Source organism: Loxodonta africana, chromosome X, assembly GCF_030014295.1.
Source record: "Loxodonta africana isolate mLoxAfr1 chromosome X, mLoxAfr1.hap2, whole genome shotgun sequence".
NCBI lineage: Eukaryota > Metazoa > Chordata > Mammalia > Proboscidea > Elephantidae > Loxodonta > Loxodonta africana.
In genome coordinates this window covers 4,680,146-4,707,013 of record NC_087369.1, presented here as the reverse complement: position 1 = coordinate 4,707,013, position 26,868 = coordinate 4,680,146, and the positions used below count along the sequence as shown (strand labels likewise).

General features: G+C 41.8%; 1 protein-coding gene across 1 annotated transcript in view; it reads left to right on the top strand.

Annotated features, from left to right (window-relative positions):
• LOC135228870 (zinc finger protein 208-like) overlaps window positions 1-26,868 on the top strand; it is an 82,581-nt gene that overhangs the window by 47,559 nt on the left and 8,154 nt on the right. Inside the window, exons 5-6 of the mRNA XM_064278012.1 lie at window positions 18,050-19,539; window positions 23,954-24,067. Of these exons, the coding sequence (XP_064134082.1) occupies window positions 18,050-19,539; window positions 23,954-24,067 (1,604 nt within the window). The remainder of the gene's footprint in view (window positions 1-18,049; window positions 19,540-23,953; window positions 24,068-26,868) is intronic.

Below are 26,868 nucleotides of genomic sequence, written 5' to 3'. Positions count from 1 at the left end.
GCTGTTAAAGCCATCCACTTGGGGTATTTCCGATATAACAGCACTAGATGAGTAAGACAACAGGTGAGCCTGGGGCTCCCTCTACTGGGCACTGGTTTGGGGTTCATGTTCCAAAACGCTATAAGCTGACTTTAGTAGAATTTCGGAATTTCAGTGATCACTTTGGGAAAATGAGTTCCCATTTGCATTGTCTATTTTCCTCTGTGGGGCACTTTTTTTGGTGATCAGGTTTTGGCAGAGGGTCTGATATATCTCCATGTGAGACTCTGGCAAGTTAATCGGTTTTATCTAAAACCTGTGTTTTTGTGGAATTGACTTGATCTTACCAAAGAAATGCTGTATACCGTTTAAGAAACTGGAATCCCTATTTGTTTTCCCTTATGTTGTTTAAGGGTAGAAGCTTGGTTTGTGAGCTGGCCTCACAGACCATTAAATTTGTATGTTCCTCTGTCCTCTTTTGTTCTCAAGCTTGAGTCTGATCTAGTAACTGTAATCATAGTAATCTTTTAGTCCACTCAGTCCTGTGTAGTTACTTTCAGTTCTACATAATCCTGGATCAGCAGCAGTCTGTAAACCCATCAACTTCTACACGAGAGATCTGGAAATCTTAATTCAGCCTAGTGTATTCCATCTTCAAAATATCACACCTTTTTCATACGTCCAATGTAGTCCATCTTTTGTTGGACTATTTTGATCAAGCATTTTCAGTGAGGCAGCAAGATAAAAACTTACATGCAAACGACAAAACTTTAAAAGGCCATGATTAACTTATAATAATTCTTAAACATGAAAGATCTGATGGGAATTAATTACAAAAGTAATGCAAAGTCAAATGAAGTCAATTTAAAAAATTTAGGAAAAAAAATTCTGAACAATAACTAACCTTATCTTCAAAGAACTTTGGATATAACACATAGTAATCTTGAGATGTAATACTATATAGTCAGGATACCATATTTTTACAGAAACAATGTGTACCTTCTACTTTTGTTTTGCAACCGTGCCTTTTCCCATGAAGTATTTTGCTAAGCGCTGTATGCTAGTTTTTATTACAGCAACATGAAAAAAATTGGCATAGTGGCACTTATGAAAATGCCTTGTGAGGGGAAAGTGCAGTTGGCAAAGAAAAACAGAAGGCCCTCGTTATTTCCGTAAAAATACAGGATACCCCAAGTATAACAAGGTCATCAAGTTTTTGGAGCCCTGGTGCACAGTTGTTATCAGCTCTGCTTCTAAACCAAAGGTTAGTTGGTTCAAATCCGCCAGCCACTCCTTGGAAACCCTATGGGGTAGTTCTACTCAAAATTGACTACACAGTAATAGGTTTGGATTTGGTGTTTTGGATTAAGTCTCTAAACATCTGAACAGTAATTAAAAAAAAAAAAAACCTCCATAGGTAAATGATGGGAATTCCCCATTAAAGACATTGCCTCAGATGATGCTAGATTCAAAAGAAATAATGACTAATTAAAAAATAAAATTATGACAGTATCATGTGCTTGTTGTCTAGTATCAGGCACGCTGACACATAAATTTTTAACCCAAAGAAAATTTGACACTTCTGATTTGACAACACATTTCATGTAACTCATAACATTCAATAAATCTTTTAAACAGTCTTTGTTATATATCTTTTGTTGAATCTAAAAATTTTTTTCTAATGTTTTTGTTTTTGTTGGGAATATGCACAGCAAACCATACACTAATTCAGGAGTTTCCATATGTACAATTTAGTGACAGATGATATTCTTCAAGGTGTGTAACCATTCTTATCATCCTTTTCTAAGCTGTTCTTCCCCTATTAACATAAATTCACTGACTCCTGAGATTCCTGTCAAATCTTTGGAGTTGTTGCTGTCAATTTGATACCTTATAGTCATTAAAAGTTTATAATGCTCAATGCAGACATTTTTCAGTAGTTAAGCTAAACATCGTTTGGTTTTAAGAAGACTTCAGGGAATTCTTACTGGTTTAAGGTTTAAAGATTATCTCAGGGGAAGAGTTTCAGGGCTTTATCCAACGTTCCTGGCTCCAGGAAGTCTGGAGTCCATGAATTTTTAAAAATTCTGTCCTGCATTTTCCCCGTTTTCATCAGGATTCTTTTATGAAATCTTTGATCAAAATGTTCACTAATGGTAGCCAGGCACAATCCAGTTCTTCTGATCACATGGCAAAGAAGGCAGTTGTTCATGAAGCCAATTAGCCACGTATTCCATATCTTCCTCCTATTCTTGACTCTCCTTCTTCTGTTGCTTCAGGTGAACAGAGTCCACCTGTGTATCTTGGATGGCAGCTTGTAAGCTTTTAAGACACCTGGTGCTACACAACAAACTAGAAGGTAGAACAGAAGCACTAAACATGTCATTAGGCCAATTAACTGGGATGTCCCATGAAACCATGGTCATAAACCTCTAAATCTCATGAGATTTAAGCAGCCTCAGCAAGAACTTTTGTTGTTGTTGTTAGTGTTGTGAATATATTACACAAATTTTGCTAATTCAACTTTTTACAGGTTCCAACTTACCGGTAGTTATTAGAATAATCAGCCGTGCAACACTGCCCTTAATCACTGTGGTATTTCTATCACCTTTAACCCCATCTCATTTTCGTTTTCCTTTCCCTCTCACCTCAATAACCACTAATGAAATTTCCTCTCCACACATTTGCTTTTCTTGTCTTTTTCCGGAGCCCTGGTATCGGAGTGGTTAAGCACTCGACTGCTAATTGAAAGGTTGGCGGTTTCAACTCACCAGTCACTCCACAGGAGAAAGATGTAATGGTCTCCTTCCGTAAATATTACAGCTTTAGAGCCCTATAGGGCGGTTCTATTCTGTCCTATAGGATTGCCCATGAGTCAGAATCGACTGGATGGCGGTGGATTTGGGTTTGCATTTTTACATCAGTCAAGTCGTACAGTATTTGTCCTTCTGCGATTGACTTATTTCACTCAGCAGAATGTCTTCCAGCTCCATCCGTATTGTAGCATGTGTACTGATAGTTCATTTCTTCTACATTTTGTTTATCCGTTCAAATGTAGATGGGCATTTATGTTGTTTCTACTTTTTGGCTATTGTGAACAGTGCTGCAGTGAACATGGATGTACAAGTCTCTGAGCCTCTGCTTGCAAGTCTTTTGGTTATGTAAGTAGGAGTGGAGTTGCTTGGTCACATGAAAGTTCTATTTTTAGTTTTGAGGAACCACTACAGTTTTGCTGGAGGGCTTTACCATTTTGCATTCCGACTAGCAATAGGTGTTTCCAATTTCTCTACATCCTAACTTTTTTTTCTTGATTCTTTTAATTTGGCTATCCTAGTGGAAGTGAAATAGTATGTCTATGGTTTTGATTTGCCCCTCTGTAATTGCTACTAAAGAGCATCCTCCTATTGAGTTTCTTAGAGCTATTTTTTACAGAAACTTTTACCCATGGAAGCAGCAGTCAAGAAATCAAATGATGAATTGGGCAAAACTATTGCAAAAGACCAGTTTAAACTGTTAAAAGCAGAAATATCACTTTGAGAAATAAGGTGCACCTGACCCAACCAATAGTATTTTCAGTCACCTCATATGCATACAAAAGCTGGAAATGAATAAGGAAGACTCAAGAACTCATGCCTTTGAGTTGCCGTGTTGGTGAAGAATAATGAATGTACTATGGACTGCCAGAAAAACGAAGGAATCTGTCTTGGAAGAAGTACAACCAGAATGCTACTTAGAAGCGAGGATGGCGAGAATTCGTCTGACGTACTTTGGCCATTATCAGGAGGGAGAAGTCCCTGGAGAAGGACATCATGCTTGTTAAAGTAGACGAAAGAGAGGAAGACCTTAAATGAGGTGGATTGACACAGTGGCTGCAATGATGGGATCAAGAATAGCAATGGTTGTGAAGATGGTGCAGGACCGGACAGTGTTTGGTTCTGTCGTACGTATGGTGACTATGAGTTGGAACCTACCTGATTGTACCTAAGATCAGCTGTGATTTTATATGCTTATTTTTTTCCTACTCGTGTGTGCTCTGTTAGACAAATAAATTGCAAATATGCAATGCTCAATGCTTCCTTGGTTTGAATGCTACCTGGCCATATCACCTGCTTTCCTTGATAAATTCATGAATATTTTCATTGCTATTTTGTTTTACGTTTTCCCATATGTCCAATGAATGAGATGAATCACTAGTTCCTGTGTTCCTGTTGGAGTCCTGCTGCTTCTCCTGCTCACCGGAAGCGGAAGTGTGCCTCCTTGGTCGGGGTCCGACCGGCTCCTCCGGTGTGTGGCAGCAACTGCTTCCTGGAGGCCTGTGTGTGTCGGTGCGTGGACAGGTGAGGTGGTGGGAGCCGCCCAGACCTGTGCTGCTAAGGAAACGCGGAGACATGCAGGGTCCCGGGCCTCCTGGGGGCTCGGGTCGCTCCCGGCGTGTGAATGGCGCGTCCCCACGTGTTGTGGAGACACAGGTGCGCGGTTACCTTGAGCTGCTCCTCAGCCCTCAGTCACTGCTGGCCCCTGCGTATATTTACCGTTTACTGAGCTGTTTCTGGAGGACTGGGCACGGGGTCGAGGACTTCGTCTAAGGGACCTTCTTTGAGCCTCCAAACACCACTGCCAGGGAGCGACGATTTGTAACGTTTTACAGAAGTCTAATAATCTCGGAGAAATTTAATACCTCGCCCGTAGACAAATATCTACTCAGTGGTAGTGTCTGAACTCAAATGCAAATCTGTTGTTACTTCAAGGGGCATAGTGATCACAGTCTCCCTGCCTGAAACGGCTCCTCTTTCTTTTCTGTCCTTCATCAGGCAGGACTTTTGTTGAGTATTAGTGGTCCTGGGGAAATGAAGATTGTGGCGAGGAATATAACCTCCTCCTTTAATGGGTATATGTATTTAGGACTGATGAGCAATCAACAAACATGACTTGGAAATAGTACGTACGTTTAGGAGCACGTTTATCCCAGTTTCAGGAGGAAAACATTTAATACAGGCACCTTTCGAGGAATTCCTGGGGCGTTAAGGCAGAAATTTTCATCACGATTGTGTGAGAAACCATACAGCCAGTCGTAGTTGGTCCGATATAAAATGTGATGTTGCTGAATGGTCTTAATGCAGGCGACGAACGATTTATACAGATGAAACACCCTGGGTGTGTAGTCTGTGCTAGATTGGGTACTGGGAATTGAACTGTAACCTAACCACTCGGGTTCTTGCCCTGTCTTATTAGCCGATTGAAATAAGATGGACACTGATTGCAAGGGCAACAGAAAGTGGCAAGTTTATTGTCTGCACATACAAGGAGCACCTGGGGTCTAGTGACCTTATGGCCACGTGCTGGCTGACTAGGGGAGTTGGGGAGCTTTTTGTTTCCAGTGGCCTCAGGGGCTGGGTTTGGTACCTGGAGTCTTCTGCCTTTAGCCTATATTGGGGTGGGGGGGAGGGTCAGGTGTAGGATGTGATTTCAATCTGTGCATGCTTCAGGGTGTAACTAGGGCTAGTCAATGGACCCAGCCAGTACCTGCTGCGACTTCCTGCTCAAAACAAGCTTGTGGTTAGCAAGACAAAGGGGGGGGGAGGGGTGTTGCCTGGGGTTTCCACTATGGCTGACAGCCTGTTTCAGAACCATTGTTTCTGCTACCAAGGAAGCACAGTCCTTAAAAAGTCCACGGCTTCTTGGAGCACAAAGCCTGCGTATTCCTAGAGTCAGAGCGGCGAAAATTAGGAATGAAGGGAAGGTGGGAGGCCCGTGTAACGCCACTAACCCATATACTTCAGATCTTAGAGGGTCAGCGACACTGCAGTGTTGAAAAGGTCCCTCATCTTGTATAAGAATTATTTTACACAGTGAAAGAGTGAAGTAGGGCGGCCCTGGGTGGCGGAAAAGGTTCAGATTATTAGCGGAAAGGTTGGTGGATTGAACTCACCCAGATGTGCCTTGAAAGACAGGCCTGTCTATGTGCTCCTGAAAGGTCACAGCGCTGAAAACCCTATGGAGCAAATTTCAAGTGTCTATATTTCAGTGTCCTGTTGGAGAAATTATTGAGAGTGCCAGTGCTTAATCTTTTTTAAAGTTGCTATGAATTATAGTTCCTGTTATGTGTGTACATATATATTTAATTATTATTATGGAAGGAGTCTTTTTTTCACATATTAACCAGGTGATCTAGATCTAATTACCTTAAAAAACCAATTCTTTACACACTGCAGTTCTTGAAATGTGATTTTATTTCTTTAGGTTAGTACAGCCTGAGGTTGGTGTGAAATCTTAGAAATACCAGTTTTCCTGTCTATATCCTCACAGTATCTAAAGCTCCCTCCTTTCACTTACATTCCAACCAAGAAACTAAATTTCTTTCTTTCTTCTTAATAGTGTCATTTCATGGTACCTGTGTGTGTGTGTGTGGTAATATAAATATAACAAGTCTTTTTCCTTTTTCAACCATTTTTACATGCAGAATTCAACGTGAATTGCTTTCACCATGTTGTGCAACTATCACCTCTATCAATTTCCAAGATTTTCCATCACCATTAGAAGAAAGTCGGTGTCGCCTAAGCATTAACTCCCCTCCTCTCTCCCATCTTCCCCTAGTAACGATTTGGTCTCTATATACTTGCCTATTACAGATACTTAAGTGAGATTGTACAAGATTTATACTTTTGTTTCTGACTTGTTTAACTTAGCATAGAGTTTTCAAGGTTCATCCATAGCGTAACATTTATGAGAACTTAATCTCTTTTTATGGCCGAATAATATTCTATTTTTTTTAATCCATGCGTCTGTTGATGCACATTTGTTTTTTTTTTACACTTTTTTGCTATTTTGAATAGTGGTGTTTGAACATTGGTGTAAAAATAGCTGTTTGCATCCCTACTTTCAAGACTTTTGTGTATCTACTTGTTAGGTATCATTGAGGTAATTTTAGACTCATGGTGAGACCACGTGACAGAGTAGAGCTGTAGTGTAGGGTTTTTTTGCTGTAATTTTAAGGAAAGCAAATCATGGCGTCTTTGCCACAGGTGAAAAGTGCCAACTTTTGTTTTCTTTAATTACATAATTTTATAATTTTGTTGTGGAGAATATACACAGCAAAACATACACCAATTCAACATTTTCTACAGGTACCGTTTACTGACATTGATTATGTTCTTCCAGTAACACAACCATTCTCACTGAACTTTTCTCAGTTGTTCTCCCCTTAACATAAACTCAGTGCTCCCTAGGGTTCCTGTCAGCTCTTCTGAGTTGCTGTTGTCAGTTTGATCCCACAGACACAGTTTTCTAAAGAGCAGAATGCTCAAGGCTCATTGTTTACTACTTAAGCTAAACTATTTTTCGATTTTAAGAAGACTCTAACGGATATTTTTGGTTTAAGGTTTAAAGATGATCGCAGGGCAATAGCTTCAGGGGTTCATCCAGCCTTCATGGCTCCAGGAAGCCTGGAGTCCTTAAGAATTTGAAATTCTGTTGTGCATTTTCCCTCTTTAGATCAGGATTCTGCTATAGAAGTTTCGATGAAGATATTCCGTAATGGCAGCCAGGCACTCTCCTGTTCTTCTACTCTCATGGCCAGTGAGGCAGCTGTTCATGGAGGCAGTTACCACACATTCCTTATCCTCCTCCTTTTCCTGACTCAACTTTTTCCTCGGTTCTTCCAGGTGAATACAGACCAACTTTTGTGCCTTGGATGGCAGCTTGTAAGACCCCAGGCACCACACAGTGAACTAGGAGGTTAAATCACTCAACACGTTATTAGGCCAGTTAACTGTGATGTCCCATGAAAGCGTAACGCTCAACCTCCAAAGCAAGGAACCACGTCCCATGAGGTATATGGTTGTTCATCAGCAGCCTCAACATCTGCTCTTTTTGTTGTTATTCGTACCGTCAGTCTTTTGGTTAGCAAGCGGGTACTTAACCATTTGCACCATCTGCGCTCCTATAAATGGAAATTTCTGGGTCATAGGCTATTTGTATGTTTAACATTTTGAAAAACAGGCACACTTTTCCACAGAGGCTGAACCATTTTACAACCCACCGGCAATTTCTTCATATTCTCCCCAACTCTTGTTGTTTCTGATAGTAGCCATCCTCCTAGGGATGAGGTGGTGTGTCTTGTGGTTTGGGTTTGCATTTCCCTAATGACAAGGGCATTCATCATCTTTTCATGTGTTTATTGACCATTTGCTTATCATCTTTGGTGAAATGTCTCCTTCAGTTGTTTGCCCAATTTTACAATTGTTGCTAACACTTAGGAGGTCTTTCTCTGTCCTGGATACTAAACCCTTATGGCATGTATGATTCCCAAATGCAGTGAAACCTGCGAAAGCTGGAACCTCTAAGGTGGAAACCTGTCAGAGTAGGAAAACTCAAATATTTTCCATTAAAGAAGTGACCAAAAAGTGGCAAGGCTGCGCTGCGTAAAAGGTGGAAAAATTTCAAGACCCAGAAAAAGAAGGCAGTCCTGTCAAATTCCAGCTCTCACAGATTTCAGTGTATTTTCTCCCATTCTGTAGATTGTCTCTTCCCTTTGTTGAGAGTCTTAATTGATCTGTTTTGTCTTTTATTCCTTGAGCTTTTTGCTATTGTAGCTCAGAATCCATTGTTGAAAGCTAGTGTGTGGAGAAAAGAAACGTGCTTCTTTTTTTAAATTGTAAAAATATAGTATGAGTCAAAAACTTTAAAACTGCGTACAGTAAAACCAATTTTTGAACAGCACTTTTAATCTCAACATGGTGTTGAATAATGTGGTGCCTCCTATTTTCCTTCTCTAGAGATAGATATTCTAGGAGTACTCCCATTCTGGATGGGACTTTCCTTTGAAGACATGACTGTTGTCATGTTACTTCATGTCAAATTCAAGCCTTCATTCAAAACTACTGAGTTTTCCTCGGTGAGAATCTAAGAAATACTCCTCAGATACCATGACAATATCAGTTTTTTTTTTTTTCAGCCAAGAAAGCTTTTTAATTTTATTTGGTTCTTTTCCCTCTCTCTCTCTCTCTCTCACACACACACACGGTAGTCATTTAATTTCTTCTTGAACAAGACAGGTTAAACCACATGAAGTTCCATGTTGGCCTTTTTCAAAGTTACCAAAAAGGCAGGTTCTCATGCTTCCTCCAAATACGCCTGGGTGTTTACAAAGATCTAAAGAATTCACTGTAACATGTACAACTATAAGGAGTGGTTCAGTTAAAATAAGGGATGTCTTCACTCAGGAGAAGTCTTCACAGAGCCTTGAAAGTCAAGCAGAAAAAAAGAAGCTTTTCATCCAGAAGTTGACTGTAATTACCATCCCCTGGTCTGCATCAAGCTCGTCCAGTCCCTTAGTACAGAAACCAAATGTCTGCTGTCAGACGTTAGAATCTGTGCCAGGAGCCATTAATTATTTGCTAAAGGCCTCATCCGTGCCAACACTCTGCTCTTCCTCTCCTTTAGCTTGCAGCTTCAGAAGTGGGAATGCAGCCTGTTTCAGAGGACACAGTGTGATTGTTCGTGGCCAGCAGAAGACGGCCCACAGGATGAGATTCAGGCTCTTGGGTCCCAATGGACTCAGACACCAAGTCCTTCCCATAGCCCACCTGGAACACTAAGGACTGTAACGCTCTGAAACCTAACGTGTCCAAGACAGAGCTTTTAAAATCTCACCTGAACAAATCTACTTCTCACCTGGCTTTCCCAGCCGGTAAGCTGCACCCGCCTTCATTCATTCACTGCATTCAGGGAAACAGTCCAAGCTACCGTGAGAGGGGAGCTCCCTTAGGAAGGCAGCTCTCAACTTTCTTCTCCTATTTCTCTTTTCAGAGGAAGGTACAGCCTCCACCCAGCAGCAAGAGGCAGATATCAACAATGTAAACCAAGCCAACTCTCAATCACATCCAGAAAAAATCCGCATATTTTACCCTCTCTGGCAAGACCCTCCACATCTGACTTAAATTTAGAAAACCCTCATATTTCATAGGCTCTTGACATCTTTTTAGAAAAATCTTTTTCAGACATGTCAACATTTTCCCTGCCTTTCGGCCTTCGCACCAAGTATTTCTGCTGATTAGAGGAAAACTTTTAGACTCTAGGAACTCAATAATTCCTATAATTCTTGTCTCACTTCAAATGTCACCTCTGCAGAAAGTGCCCCTCCTGTCCCCTCAGTTATTCCCACTCATTTCTATGTTTAAATGTCATTGAGGTTTTCAGAATGACGTAAATCCAATTGAGGTTGACATTAACCTTCATGATGCAAGTAAAAGCAAACTGAGTGCAATGTTCCATTTCCCTATGTGACAGACTTTTAGCAAGCCCAAAACTGTGAAGCTCTGCATTGTGCTGCTGGCAGCTTTCATGCCCTCTCTGCCCTGTTGGTTGCTTAAGGGTCTGGGGAGTTCACTTGAGCTGTGATGCCCATTAGCTGTGTGTTGCTATTTCAATTAAAAGTAATTAAAACTAAAAGTAGAGTTCCTTCTTTGCACTAGTCATATATTCTGTGGTGAATAGGCACATAGGCCTAGTGCCTACCATATTGGAGTGTACAGAAACAGAACATGTCTATCTTCACATAAAGTACTCTTGGATAGTGCTGCTGAGGACTATATATAACAGGTAATAATCTGTGTGTGTCCTCAATGATCAGTGTCAAAGGCCAGAAGGAACAAGAAGACAAAATACAGAGTGTCTGCCCATAGATTCATCATCTAGCTTGGGAGACAGTTTTAAAGAAAGAATGAAAAACTAAGGATATGTGATATCTGTATTAAAAAGACCTAACCCGAGAGTGAGGTGCAACTGCTTGAAAAGGGAAATTATCTCAGTGAAGATTCAGAAAATGGTTTTTTTTTTAGCTACATGCAGTGTTGTGTAGAGCTGATACCATTTTGTATGGGTGGGGGTGGAAAGAGTATTTCAGTTGGGAAAAATAAATGTGTAAATCCCTGAGACAGCAGAGAACCCAGTATTATCTATTCATTGATGGAAGTCAGAGATGATTAAAGCACAGAAAACAACAAGTGAGTGGTGAGGTTTGTGTGAGCTGGATTGGAACAGATCGTTTAGAACCGTGCTGAATACTCTGGGCTTTTGGAAGGCCCATGGACAGCCACTGATGGGCACTGAGCATTTCCTATGCCACAGATAGAATTTGGAAGTGACAACGATGATTGAATGATGTCAGGCAGGAGCTTGTTATGAACAAATTAGGGAAGACTGTGAGGAGGCCTGGACGTGGAGATTGATTGTGAATCAGGAAGATAGCCAGTGATACAATAGAGGTGTGGATGGATGAAAGGGCATCCCTTCATAGACTGCTCATTCCTGTACATCACTGAATGCTTCTCACGGTTGAATGTCAATGTGCATAACCCCCGGATCTGGTTGAAATGCAAATTTTGATTGAGAAATTCTGGGATGGGACTTGAGTTTTCCACATACTGAACAAGCTCGTGGTTTATGCTGGAAATACTAGTCGAGAAATAATGATGTGAATTAAAATTAGAGAGCTGTATTACAGAAAATAAAAAATAAGGGTAATTCGTAGAGGGGAGACACTGGTGTAAAGATCTTGCAACAGAGAATTCATTGACAGTGAGACCAAGAAATGAAATAGGACTCAAGCTGGAGAGGGAGCAGGGTGAAAAGAAATAGGAAGTGAAGTACGAGACGGGTCCTTCGTGAAAGCATAAAGATTTTCTGATTTATTTGTTGATCTATATCAGGAAGAAAAAGTGTTCAGGAATCCCCCCAGATTTCTCAAAATCTTAGTGAGTGGTGTTCTCATGGTTTGAAAATGGAGGGGGAAAAAATACGAGACAAGTCAAGGGGCAGAAAGAAATGTTAGTTACTTCCAAACGAACAGAAAAAATACTGATCAGATATTACAGTGTCATAAGTGAGATGAAAAAGTTTTAGAAAGCCACAGTGGAAGGTTTTTACAGCACATAACTTAAAAATAAATGAACCATGATGAGTTCATTGTCAATATATGAAAAGTATGTTCTTAAAATTTCATCCATGTTAATGTCAGATAACAGTAACATCTGACACCAGGAACAAAGGTACATACGTAAGCCCACAACTTGACCATTGAATCCCTAAGTCCCTGGAGGAAATCAGGTTCAAGTTTTGTAGCCTGGCCAGGCCTGGTTGCTTCTCATGCTGTGGGAGAGGTAAATTCCTCCATGTGTGATCTTGTTGCAGAAAGGAGAGGCCTGTGGAGCTTCCTGAAGAATGCAGGTGTGTGCTGTGGGGGCTGGAGCCTGTTCTGCCTTTAGTGTAAAGGCCCTCAGGGTGGAGCATTGCCCTGAGCCTGGGAGGAGGCCAAAGGCCTGTCACTCCCTGCTTCCTCCACACTGTTTCTTCCCCATCCTTCTTCCATTTCAGACCTCAGGTGTGGTGCAGGGAGAACTAGTCCAGTCCAGGCAGCTGGGGACCTCAGGCGACCCTCTGGCACATCCATCAATCACAGGGAAGGATTTCAATTGCTGTCACTGGTGTGTGGACCAAACATTATTCATCTGCCTCCAGACTGCCCAGGCCTCTGCTTCCAGTCCTGTCCCTCTTCCTGGAAGTGGCTTCTTGGGGTCAGAGACGTCATTCCATAGACTCCCAGAAGCTGGAGAAGAAAATGGTGAGTTCTATGCAAAACTGGGTTATCCTTAGCATTATGTGGGTGAGGCTGGATCTGAATTGTTGGGGAAGCAGCCGTTTGCTGCGGGACTGTGGTTTCAGTGAAGAAGACAGTGACAGAGGAGGCTGAGGAACTGAGCCCTAGGAGGCACCCTAATACCTTGCTCCACTGTCTCTGGGCCCTTCATCCCTACATACATGGCATTTGAAGATTTGAATACCTGGTGTCACCTTCCTTATGTGACTCTCAGAGGTAGCATCACACGGTGTTAATATCCCCCCTCCCCCCGTCCAGGTTCTTGGTGTTCTGTGTTGAATGACAGAGTCTTCTGTCCTGAATCTGAAGACAGAGGAGCTCTGGCTGTGGAGGCTGAGCCCCGACCCTCTAGAGCCATCCTTGTCCCATGTCTCTGAACAGTGGTCTTGAGTCCCCCTAGGCACTGGAGCACTTTGAGTCTTTAAAGGATTGAGAGGTATCATACCAGTTTCCTCCACTGCTCAAAAGTGTAAAATTACTCAGCATTTCACTAAGATTAAAAGCCAGATTCTTTTCAGTTGCCAACGAGTTCCCCCGAACATGATAAGCCCACTGACCCCAATCACCCGTCCAGATTCCTAAGACGGTTTTTCATCTGCATTGCATTCTGCTCCAGCCACGCGGGGCCTTTGGCTCTTCCTAAGACATCCAAGACACCTTCACACCTTCTGACCTGTGCTCTGGCTGTTTGCTCCTTCTAGAACGGTTTCTTCTCAGAGACCTGAATTCTTTTATAGAACACATTGCCACATGATAGTTATATATACATGTTTATGTATTTAAATTTACTGTCCCCACTCAAAGAATTTACTATCCATGTTCATCGGAGTGTCCGTTTTGTTCACTGCTGTAGCTGCTTTGCCAGTGTGCAGTAGCCTCTGTATCAGTAGGACCTGAATGAATTTTAATGAATGAATGTAGCCACTTAAGGGTCTGGAGGGAAGAAGTCTTGTCTGAGACACAGGGCTTTGCCAGGAGAAGTATGTCTTGGTTGTAAGAATTGAATAGAATGTTTACCTTTGTCTCCTCTTCCTATTATCCAACAGGACTTTAGATCATCTACTGGGTTTGGGTTTTTTTTTTTTTTTTTTATGCTGTTATTGGACGGTAACAGCAAAAATAACAACAAAACTGTATGCATATGGACAGAAATGGAGTTGTCAGCAATTTAGACTTTAAAGAGAAATTGACCTGCATTGTGATCCTGGCTCAGCAGAGTTCCATGTGGGAAACACTGAGGATGTGATTAAATGATCCTCTCTAACTTTACTCAGCTATGACCTGTCTGAAATAATATCTGCTTAGAAGAGTCATGAAAGAAAAATCACAGTTGCTCAGTACATGGAACATTTCATCATTATTCTATAATAAATACCAGGGTTTTTGCTGAGTTTAAAATATATAAGCTCGCCCACTGCAGTGGTGGAGACCTTTGGCTTGGAGCTCTGGTTCAAAGTTGTTGTGACCCCATCATACCAGGACGGATTAGAGATGTCATAGGCTGCTCACGTCACCATTTCCCTGAGAAGAGGAGTCTTCTTTCTCTAAAATTTCTCTGTTTTAGCACTGAAGGCGTCTTTTAGCAGCCTTTTCTCTCCTCTTGACACGAGGAACCCAACGGATTGCTGCTGTTTCAGAAAGGTCACTCTTACAGACCAGGGGCTTCCAGTGGTCAGGGTTCAGGTAGTCACGGTTAGGTGCCTTCCAGGGGCTGCGAATGTGAGAGAATTGTGAAGCACAGCCCGTAGAGGGCTGGTGTGTAAGTCCATTTCCTAGGCTGCACGGGCAATTTAACCGATAAACCATCTGCATTTCAGCTTACTTATAAAATTAATTTTTTTGTGGTAGAAGTTATACCTAACAAAATCTTTGTCAATTCAACAGCGTTTACATCTATAGTTTGGTGACACTGATTACGTTCATCATGTTTTACAGTCATCCCAACCAAAAACCAAACCAAGTGCCATCAAGTTGATTCCGACTCCTAGCGACCGTATAGGACAGAGTAGAACTGCCCCATAGACATTCCAAAGAGCGCCTGGCGGATTTGAAGTGCCGAGCCTTTGGTTAGCAGCCGTAGCACTTAACCACTATGCCACCAGGGTTTCCAGATGGAAATGGTAAGCTTTTCTCACTGAGCAAACACAAGGGTGTGGTGTTGTTGTTTCTGCAGATGTTTTGCTCCTTGTCATCTTCTAACATTAGACTGTGTTTGTGGACCTATCACATTCCCACCTTGGGCCTTGGTGCTCTCTGTTGAATGAGAGTCTCCTGACCTGAATCAGCCACATGCTTATCTCCAAGAGTTGAAGAAAATATGACCAGCTCAGTGTTTGGGTTGCCAGTGTGTTGATAATTGGCCCCTGGTCCTCCCATGGTTGTGAGAAACAAAAGCAAAACTGCCCTTCTGCAGTGTTTACCAGTTACTATACATCATCCTGTCTCCACCCGGTGCTTTATGTTTTGTTGAGTGTGTTCTGGTAGGGCTTACGGAAGGAGTGGTAATTGTTTGTTCACAAGGAAGTGAAGATCTGAATGAGAGCATTTCTCTAATGTCTGCTATGTTTTCTAACCATTCCAGACGGTAAAGAGAGAGGAGAATACAAGTGCAATTGGTTGCAGTCGAACTGTAGAGAGATAATTTCAGTGCTGGGCGTCTGTGAGACAGAAAGCAATCAGTGAGGAAGTGAATGTAGTTAGTGAAGGGACGAGGCTGATGGCCATACCCTAGAGTAGACCTTGATAGTACACAGAACCTTGTGTCAAATCCCTAAGAATTCTCTGTTCCCCAGGACTGTCAGCCTCACCCTTCATTCTTGTACAGACTGAAGTCCATGGTACCTTGCTGATGCAGAATGTGTCAATGTTTTAGGACTCAGTGGTTGTTGAGGATGTGGCTGTGGTCTTTACCCCGGAAGAGTGGGCTTTGCTGGATCTTACTCAGAGAAAACTCTACAGAGATGTGATGATCGAAACCTTCAGAAACCTGGCCTCAGTAGGTAGGACCAGATTCCTTTTTTTTTTTTTTCGGTTTTCTATTATTCCTTTACTGAAGAAAACTATTTTACTCATTAAGTTTACTCCAGAATTTGGGCTGAGGAATGAGAATAAATCATTAAATAAAGGAGGCATGGTCCTTTGGCCCACAGAGCTCATGTATCTTGGCTTTCCGTGAGCACAAAGGAGTATGTATTATATTTAGTTTTCATTTCTCTTGTGATTAAAAGCCTTGAGGCTCTTTCAGTGTTGTAAATGTAAGCACTGGCTTTAGGGGTCACTTTGGGGCACAGAGAGTATTGTATTTGGGGACCGTGTAGAGTATTACTGTGTTGATTACAAGTTTGACATGATTATTTTGCTGCAAATCAACCCACACCGGTCTATCTTCAGAGACCCTGAAGAGCAAAGTATTGCCTCAATGTCAAGGAACTCCTCATTACTCTTCACTGTCTTCCCTTATGATAAGCGTTTCTTCCTGAGCACCATGTCAGCTCTACACATTTGTTTTCCCAGAGACACAACTTCACAGAAACCTGAGCTTCCTTTTCTGACTTTAGCAATCCTTTCACAGCTGCAGTTATTCGGATCCTTTTCCTCTTTTAATGTTACATGTATATCGTGTCCAGTATATTTCTACTTAGCTCTAACTACGCTTGTTCATGTCTCCGTCACTGTCAAAGTTCATAGAAGTATGTCCTAGTAAACTGCTTCTAAACCATTGGTAAAGTGCTGAAACAGTGAAATGTGGCTACGTCTTTATTAACAGTGGTCTTTTTTCCCCAAATAATTTCTTTCCATTTGTTTCATATTGCGAACCTCAACTTGAATTCTTGGGTCAGACTTTGGAAACCTTAAGGATGGAGAAAAGTTACCCAGCAAAGATATAATGGTGGGATACATAAAAAATAACACCTGGTCCTCCATGTTGGGAGAAACCTCTGAATCACACAGTAAGAAAGATGATCATAAAAACCAAGAGAGTCGCTTGAGGTGAGTGTCATTCCAACAAGAGAAAACGGTGCTTCTGGAGAAAATCCTAAGTTGTGATGACGTTAAAATACACATTCATATGTTGATGTGTATATACCAAGGCTTCCAACTGTTTCAGAACAGTTCAGTAATTGCAAACATAAAGAAGGATGGTGTACACATTGCATAGCCTGTTGGATTTTGACCTGAGCAGAGAATAGTTGGCAGTGCCCTGCACAAAGACGATGTCCCACTACACTGCTTTGAATGTGTGTTGCTTGTCACAGTCCTGTTATTGAGTGTTCTGCAGCAGGTTCCTGACACTTTTTCGAATTCATGCAGATCAGATTATTGACAGTACTGTGGGCAGCGACGCACACTGAAAGCTGTGAGATTGGCTGCCATCTTTGTTCAGGGCTCTGTGGTTTGTTCCCAACACAGGTTGAAATCCCATGGGCAACAGATATCCAACGCGAACAATGCCGTTATTTACGTGGGCAATTGTTGAAGCAATACAAACCAGTTTGAAGCCCTGATATGTGCTTATACATATATAAATATATATATGTGTGTACGTATATTGTGTATGTATAAACTTTGCTGAAAACTTACGTGTTCAGAGAATTTTCACAACCTTTTCATAAATGTGTGTCAGACATTGAGTATTTGAAACATATTTCACTTAAACACAATGATCAGAAAGCCTCATATTTTAGAAAAGCAGTGACGATTATGGTACTATTTCTGCTAGATGATTTGAAGTATGAAACAGGAGAGAAGTCAAGCGAAAAACTGCATGTTCGCTTTGTTAGGTAATGGTGAAGTGGAAATAATTGATTTCCAACAACATGTTGCCTGTTTTTAACAGAATTCATGCAGTAGAAAACCTCCGTGAAAAAAATGGAGACAATCCGTGTGGGAAAACCTTCAGGCGGATTCCAAATCTTACCGTGCAGAAAAGAAATCCTCCAGAAGTAAATCCTTTTGAATGCTCTGACTGTGAAAAAGCCATCATGGATCCCTCATCACATAACCACCATGCCTGTCAGTTTATTACATCTAGAGAAGCCTGTGGTGGTACCACTCCTATGAGACCTCTTAGTGGCAAGAAACCCCATAAGTGTGAGGTATGTGGGAAGGATTTCATTTGTATCTCAACTCTTAAGAATCCTGTGACAACACTCACTAGTGACAATCAGTATAAATGTAATGAGTATGGGAAAGATTTCTGTAGTTTCTCGTCCTTTTGGACACATGTGAGAGGTCACAAGGGTGAAAGTAAAGAAAGTTCTTCTAGTGACCCTTTATCCCTCCTTTTCTATAACAGAGATAAGCCCTATGAATGTAGGGAATTTAGGAAAGCCTTTAATTTTTCCTCAGCCCTCACTGCACATTTAGGCACTCACAGTGAAGAGAGGCCTTATGAATGTAAGGAACATGGGAAAGCCTTTGGTTGGCCCTCATACCTCACTACACATATAACAACTCACACTGGAGAGAGGCCTTATGAATGTAATGAATGCGGGAAAGACTTTAGGCAATCCTCAAACCTCATTGTACATAGAAGGATTCAAAGTGGAGAAAGACCTTATGAATGTAAGGAATATGGAAAAGCCTTTAAGTGTTCCTCACATCTCACTAATGATAGAAAAACTCACAGTGGAGACAAGCCATATAAATGTACAGAATGTGCGAAAGCCTTTAGTCAGGCTTCATCCCTTATTACACATATAAGAACTCACAATGGACAGAGGCCTTACGAATGTAAGGAATGTGGGAAAACATTTAGGTATTCTTCTAACTTCACTTCACATATAAGAACTCACAGTGGAGAGAAGCCTTATGAATGTAAGCAATGTGGGAAAGCCTTTAGGCAGTCCTCAGGCCTCATGACACATAGAAGAATTCATACTGGAGAGAGGCCATATGAATGTAAGGAATGTGGGAAAGCCTTTACAGATCCCTCACACCTCACCTCGCATATGCGAACTCACAGTGGAGAGAGGCCTTATGAATGTGAGGAATGTGGGAAAGCCTTTAGTCAGTCAGGAAACCTCACTAAGCATATAAGAACTCACACTGGGCAGAGGCCTTATGAATGTAAGGAATGTGGGAAAGCCCTTAGTCTGCTCTCAACCCTCACTACACATATAAAAATTCACAGTGGAGAGAAGCCTTATGAATGTAAGCAATGTGGAAAAGCCTTTAGCAAGTCCTCAGGCCTCATGACACATAGAAGAATTCATACTGGAGAGAGGCCATATGAATGTAAGGAATGTGGGAAAGCCTTTAGTCACTCAGGAAACCTCACTAACCATATAAGAACTCACAATGGGCAGAGGCCTTATGAAAGTAAGGAATGTGGGAAAGCCTATCGTCAGCTCTCAAACCTCACTACACATATAAGAACTCACAGTGGAGAGAAGCCTTATGAATGTAACCAATGTGGGAAAGCCTTTAGGCAGTCCTCAGGCCTCATGACACATAGAAGAATTCATACTGGAGAGAGGCCATATGAATGTAAGGAATGTGGGAAAGCCTTTACAGATCCCTCACACCTCACCTTGCATATGCGAACTCACAGTGGAGAGAGGCCTTATGAATGTGAGGAATGTGGGAAAGCCTTTAGTCACTCAGGAAACCTCACTAACCATATAAGAACTCACACTGGGCAGAGGCCTTATGAATGTAAGGAATGTGGGAAAGCCTTTCGTCAGCTCTCAAACCTCACCACACATATAACAATTCACAGTGGAGAGAAGCCTTATGAATGTAAGCAATGTGGGAAAACCTTTAGGCAGTCCTCAGGCCTCATGACACATAGAAGAATTCATACTGGAGAGAGGCCATATGAATGTAAAGAATGTGGGAAGGCCTTTCTAACTTGCTCTTCCCTCACAAGACATATAAAAACTCATAGTGGAGGACTTAGGAATGTAAGGAGCGTGAGAAAGCCTTTCCTTGTTCATCATACCTCACATCACATATAAGATCTCACTGTGGAGAGACTACTCTGTCAAAAGGGGGGTGTTTCATCCTTAATTATATAATTTCAAACAGTAAGTTTCTGAAAGTCAGTGATAAAAGAACAAAGTTTCTCAGTGTGTAACAAAACAGTACTACCTCCAAGAAGGGGTCATTCGAATTCCTTTGTGCCTATGAAAGTTTCATTTTCACTATGGGCTTGTCCTCATCGGTGTTTGTTACTTTCTCAGTCCAAGCTAAATTTTACCTTTCGGAAAGTCCTTGACTATAACAAATAAGCCTGTAGGGAATAGCCAGGAGGAAATGTGGTTTTATATTTGTTAATATTTTTATGGATGTTATTTTGTATACAATGAAATACACTCTTCTTGTATTTGGTTTAAGAGTGTTTTTTGAAAAAAATTGTATTCCATGGGAATTCCACTTTGGAATACAAGCTGACAGTTCCTTTGAAATCTAAACACAGTCCTCCCATTCTGATCTAGCAGTAACACTCCTAGGTATTTACCCACATGAGTTAAAAACATATATCCATATAAAAACCTGCTCACAAATGTTTATAGCAGCTTTCTACATAGTTACAATAATTGAAAGCACCCAAAATGTCATTGAATAGGTAAATGTGTAAACAAATAGTGAGACATCCATACAACGGTGTATTATTCAGTGATGAAAATAATTCAGCTATCAAGGTAGGAAAAGTTATGGAGGAATCTCAAATCCACACTACGTGAAAGAAGCCGGTCTAGAAAAGCTACATCCTGTGTGATCCCAAGCCTATGGCATTCTGGAAAAGTATGAAGTGTAGAGGCAGTACAAAGATCATTGATTGCCAGGGGTTTGGGGAGAGGGAGGAGGAACGAATAGGTGGAGCCCAGTGAATTTTTACAACTGTGTAACTATTCTGTAGGAAATGTAATGATGGACTGATGACAGTATGCATTTGTCAAAACCTATAGGAGTATAAACACAAAGAGTGAACCCTGATGAAATCTATGTATTTTAGTTGAAAACCACGTCTCACTATTGATGTACCCGTTGTTACAAACGTATCCCACACCACAGGAATGCAACATGTTAACAATAGGAGAAACACTGTGTGTAGGTGGGATGCATGGGGAGTCTGTACTTGATGCACAATTTTTCAGTAAATCCTCATGTCTCTGAAAACAAAGTCAATTTCAAAACTATGAAAACTATGGTATCCCATTTTTGTTTTGTTTTTATAACAGGGGCTGCAGAATCTATTGAAGTTTCTTATATCTTTTTCGTATGAACTAAGTAGACATCATTTGTTTTTGTTTCTTATAAGTGAATTTAAAAACTATTGTAAAATGCATGTAAAAAATAAATTTTGCCATTTTAACCATCTGAAGTGTACAAATGCATTAGTTACATTGACAATGTTGTGCAACCATCAACCCTCTTTCAAAAATTCTTCATCCCATCCCATTTGGAACAAAGGAGAATGAAGAAAACCAAACACACACAGAAAATATTAGCCCAAAGTACTAAAGGAGTACATGAACCAGAGACTGCACCAGCCTGAGACCAGAACAACTAGATGGTGCCTGGCTGCCAGCAATGAGTGTCCTACCAGGGAACACAACACAGAGTCTCGGACAAAACGGGATAAAAATGTAGAACAGAGCTCAGATTCATGTTTGAGCAGATTTCATGGTCTGATAGAGACTGGAGGAGCCCCCGAGACCTTGGCCCCCAGACACACTGCGAACCGCTAACTGAAACCATTCTCCAAGCCCACTCATCAGACAAAGATTAGACAGGAGTGTAAAACCGGAAGTAATAAGCATGAGGAATGTGCTTCTTAGTTCAATTAGATTTATAAGACCAAATAGGTAGCTCCTGCCCAAAAGCAGGATGAGAAGGCATTTGTGGTATCTCTGTTATAGCAGCACTAGATGACTAAGACAAGGGACAGTGGAACTCTTACGCACTGCTGGTGAGAATGTGAAGGGGTACAACCATTTTGGAAGACGATTTGGTGCTTCCATAAACAATCTAGAAATAGAAATACCATAGGATTCAGCAATGCCACTCCTAGGAATATACCCTAGAGAAATAAGAGCCATCACACAAGTAGACATACCCATACCCATGTTCACTGCAGCATTGTCTACAATAGCAAAAAGATGGAAATAACCTAAGTGCCCATCGACAGGTGAATGGATGTCTTAGTCATCTAGTGCTGCTATAACAGAAATGCCACAAGTGGTTGGTTTTAAGAAAGAGAAATTTTATTCTCTCACAGTCCAGAAGGCTAGAAGTCTGAATTCAAGGCACTGTCATCTCCAAGGGAAGACTTTCTCTCTGTGTTGTCATCAGTCTTGCCTTGCTCTGGGAGCATCCCAGTGCAGGAACCTCAGGTCCAAAAGACACACACTGCTGCTGGCACTGCTTTCTTGGCGATATGAGATCCCCATCTCTCTCTGATGGTTTCTCTCTTTTATATCTCAGAAGAGATCGCCTTAAGACACTACCTAGGCTTGTAGACCTCATCAGTATAACTGCTGCTAATTCATCTTATTACATCATAGTGATAGGATTTACACCAGATAGAGAAATCAGAAGATAAAATGGTAGACAATCATACAAGGGAATCATGACCTACTGAAAATGAGAGATATATTGGGGGGGGGGGATGCAATTCAATCCATGACAATGGGTAAACAACCTATGGTACCTGAACACAATGGAATACTATGCAAATATAACGAAGAATGATGAATCTGCGGAACATCTCACAACACGGATGAGTTGGGAGGGCATTTTAATGAGTGAAATGGGTCAGTCACAAAAGGACGAATACTGTTCGAGACCACTATTAAAAAACTTAAGAAGTTTTAGACACGGAAACAATCTTTGATGGTTACAATGGAAGAGCGAGGAGGGAAAGAAAAACACTAGTGAATAGTTAAGAGGTAGCTTTGATGAAGGCTAAGGCACTAGGGAATACTGGGGAAGTCAGCAGAACTTGATCAAGCCAAGGTCATGGAAACTTCATAGACAAATCCAAATTCCCTGAGGGACCGAATTACTGGACTGAGGGCTAGGGACCATTGACTCATTAATATTTAGCTCAATTGGCATAACACACTTTAAAACGAAAATGTTCTGCATCCTACTTTGTTGAGTAGCATCTGGGGTCTTAAAAGCTCGTGAGTGGCCATCTAAGATGCTCCACTTTTCTCACCTTGTCTGGAGCAAGGAATAATGAAGAACACCACAGACACAAGGTAAAGATTAGTTCAAAGCACTAATGAATAACTACCACAGCCTCCACCAGATAGTGCAGCACAACCAGATGGTGCCCTGCTTTCAACACCGACTGCTCTGACAGGGATCACAATAGAGGATCCCAGACAGACCTGGAGGAAAAAGTAGAACAAAATCCAAACTCACAAGAGAAAACCAGACTTACTGGTCTGACAGAGACTGAGAAACCCTGAGAGTATGGCCCGCAGACAGCCTTTTAACTCAGTACTGAAGTCACTCCTCAGGTTCACTCTTCAGCCAAAGATTAGAAAGGCACCATAAAAAAAAAAAAAAAAAAGGAAGTGAATTGTAGAAAGTACGAATCTAGGAAAATTGGAAGTCTCCATTCCTGCTCCTATTTTAACACAAGTCCAGTCCCTAATCATATTTCCCAAATTCCCAGATGGGACAAGTATATAGTCCCCATTTATTTCTTTATAGCCTTATGAAATGTTTTCTTTCTGTTTTGGAGACACTCCCCCTACATCAGTGCTTCTCAACTGGGGACCATTTTCCACCTCAGGATATCTGGCAATATCTGGAAACACTGCGAGGGAGGCACGTGCTAATACACTCTAGTGTTTTAGAGGCCAAGGAGGCTGCTGAACATCCTACATGCATCCTGGGCTATGGAGCCCTGGTGGAAGCCGTTGCACATGGACAAAAACTGGCCTAACAGTATGGGACAAAATCCAGGGACACATCAAAACTTCCCTTTTACATAACAATAGCCAACATCTACTTGGAACTTCACGTGGTATTTCTTGTGCTGGTGATTTACCATATTAGCTCATTTAATCCTCATATCAACCACATGTGGCACATGTTGTCGTAGCCTCTCTTTCCCAGATGAGGAAACTGAGGCACAGGGGAGCTAAGCATATTTCTCAAAACCACCTTCTATTAAGGTGGCATCAAGATTTTTAAGCCAGGAAAGGAAAACCTAACAGTTCACACTATTAACTGCTCTGTTCCATCACCCATGGACACATGTGTCCAGCACAGGACATTGGCCGTGTCTCTGGCAGGAACTCTCACTAGAGAAACGTCTGCAGGGCTCCCTTTATGCCTTTGTTCACCAAGTTGTAGATGAAGGGCTTTGTCATGGAAGCGACCACCGTGTACAGAACGGCAAACACCCCTGCAGAAGTGACACACAGACATAAGCAGGCAGGCTTCGTAGAACAAGGAGACAAACGAGAGGTGAGACCCACAGGAGAAAATGTTTTATACTTCCTGTTACGGATCGAATTTGTATCCCCCCAAAGGATGTGTTATAAACCTTAATCCCTATACTTGTGGATATAGTGCTATTTGGGAGTGGGGTTTCTTGGTTATGTTACTGAGGCAATAGCAGTGTAAGGTATGTCTTAAGTCAGTCTCTTTCGAGATGCAAAAAAATTAGATTGAGCAAGCAGGCGAGCAGAGCTGGGGGAAGACAGATGCCACACCACATGAAGATAACCAAGAAACAGAGATCAGAAGCTGAGAAGAGACAAGGACCTTCCCTCAGAGGCCACAGAGAAAGGAAGTCTTCACTAGAGCTGGTGTCCTGAATTTGAACTTCTAGCTCCCTAAACTGTTGCGAAAATAGCTTTGTTTGTTACGGCCACCCACTTGTGTTATTTCTGTTATATCAACACTAGACAACTAAGAATTTGTTATGGGACAGTGGGATGCTGCTCTAAAAAATATCTAAAATGTGGAAGTGGTTTTCGAATTGGGTAATAGGAAAAGCCTGGAAGAGTTTTAATGTGCGTAATAGTCAAAGCCTAGATGGTCTTCAAGCGAAGGTCGGTAGAGCTATGGACATCAGAAGCAATTCTGGTGAGGGCTCAGAAAGAAGTGAGGTGAGCCATAGAAAATTCTCCATCATTTTAGAGAATACATATGGTGCCATCAACAGAATGTTGCTAGACATGTGGACATTAAATGTGCTTCTGCTAGTGCTTTAAAAGGTGAACATGTGATTGGACGATGGAGGAGGACTAATTCTTTTTCGGCAACGTCAAGGAGCTTGCCTGAATTATGTCCAAATGTTCTGTGGGAGGCAGACCTTGTAACTGATGACCTGGGATAGAAGGGTGAGGGGATTTCTAAGCAAGGTCTTAAAGAGGTCACATGGTTTCTTCTTACTGCTAATAGTAAAATGCAAGAGGAAAGAGATGGACTTAAAAGTGAACTGTGCAACATGAAAACAGAACTTAAAGGTTTGGAAAATTCTGTTGAACAAACTAAGGACACGTGTCCTAAAATGTTTGTCAAGGACGTGGCTGCAAAAGGAAAGCCCTCTGCCTCTTGGAATTCTACAGGCAAGAAAGTGGGCAGAGGAGCTACATCTGTTGTCCTCCAAAAGAAGAATAATCTCTGCAGCTGCTCTGAGATCAGCAGAAAAGTTGGAAGGAATAGCAGAACCAGGGCTGACTGATTGTCAAAGGGTGGAGAAAAGAACTCCTGGGTTTCAAAGGGTGCAGACACACCCTCCTGGGTTTCAAAGACTTAAATCTCCAGCATCTCGGTTTTGGCATGTGGGGCTGCCATTCAGTTGTGTCAAGAGGATTGGTCTGCTGCTGAAAGCTGAGGGAGTGGGGTTGCCATGCTCAAGGGGCAGGAGAATGGTGTCTGCCAGGGTCGAGGGGAAATAGTCGCCGCTCAGGTGGACTAGGAGGATAGGGCTACCTAAAGCCAAGGGAGCAGAGTAGGCAACCCAGTGGCCTTGGAAGTTAGGTGTGAAACCCCAAGCCGAGAGACCTCCAACCAGAATCCAGAAAGCGTGGCCAACACCCACGCTCTGGAGGGTGGGAACCTTGCCCAGATGCTCTCAGGGAACAGAGCATTATTTTCAAGCCTTTAGAAACAATGAAATTTGTTCTGCTGGGTTTTGGACTTGGTTGGTGCCTATTATCCCTTCTTTCCCTCCGATTTCTCCAATCTGTAATGGAAATATTTACCTTGTGCCTATTCCACCATTGTACTTTGGAAACAGATGACTTGTAGTCTAGGTTTCACAGGTTTACAGATGCAAAGGAATTTTGACACATCTTTGATTTTCAGGATTCAGAAGATGAGATTTTGGGCTTGGAGTTGATTTAAGACATTTAGGATGGTGTGACGTGAATGTTTTTTGCATGCCGTGAAGACACGCATTTGGGGGGAGTCAAAAGTGAAATGTTATGTATTGAATTGTGTCGCCCAGAAATCTGTGTTGTAAATCCTAAACCCTATCCCTGTGGTTATAATTCAGTCTGGGAGTGGGTTTTCTCATATTAATGAGACAGTGTTAGTGAAGATATTATGGATCATTTTTGTAATCTCAGAAATCTGTTTTGAGATATAAAAAGAGAAATTTTAAGCAAGCAACCTAACAAACATGCAGAGATCGAGGGAAAGACATGCCAGATCACGTGAAGATCATCAGGGAACAGAGAAACACGACCTGAGACAAGGACTTTCCCCGGAACCCACGGAAAGAGAAAGCATTTCCCTAGAGGCAGCACCCTGAATTTAGGCTTCTAGCCTCCTAAACTGTGAGAAAATTAATTTGTTAAAGCCAGCCACTTCTGGTATTTCTGTTACAGCAACTCTAGGTAACTAAGTCACTTCCCTTCCTTTCTTCAGATGCTCAGTATATAATACGCAGTTTGGCATATATGAAAAGGATCCGAGCAAGAGGAAGAAAAACCATGATGTCTGTCACAATATATAACACAAGGTTATTGATGAAGGTGTTGGAGTAGGCAAGCTTGAGGACTTTGGTGAGCTCACAGAAATAGCGTGGGATTTCACTGCACAGAAAGTACCAGCACAGTCAAAGGGTCAGGAAGAGCACCCAGCATGCTGACAAGCCAAGGATTTTGAATGACTGTGTAGTGCTGAGACAGAAAGGTCCACATAAACCAGAGGGTCCATCACCCTGACACCAGAAGAACTAGATGGTGCACAGCTACCACCAATGACTGCCCTAACAGGGAACACAATAGGGACCACTGACAGAGCAGGAGAAA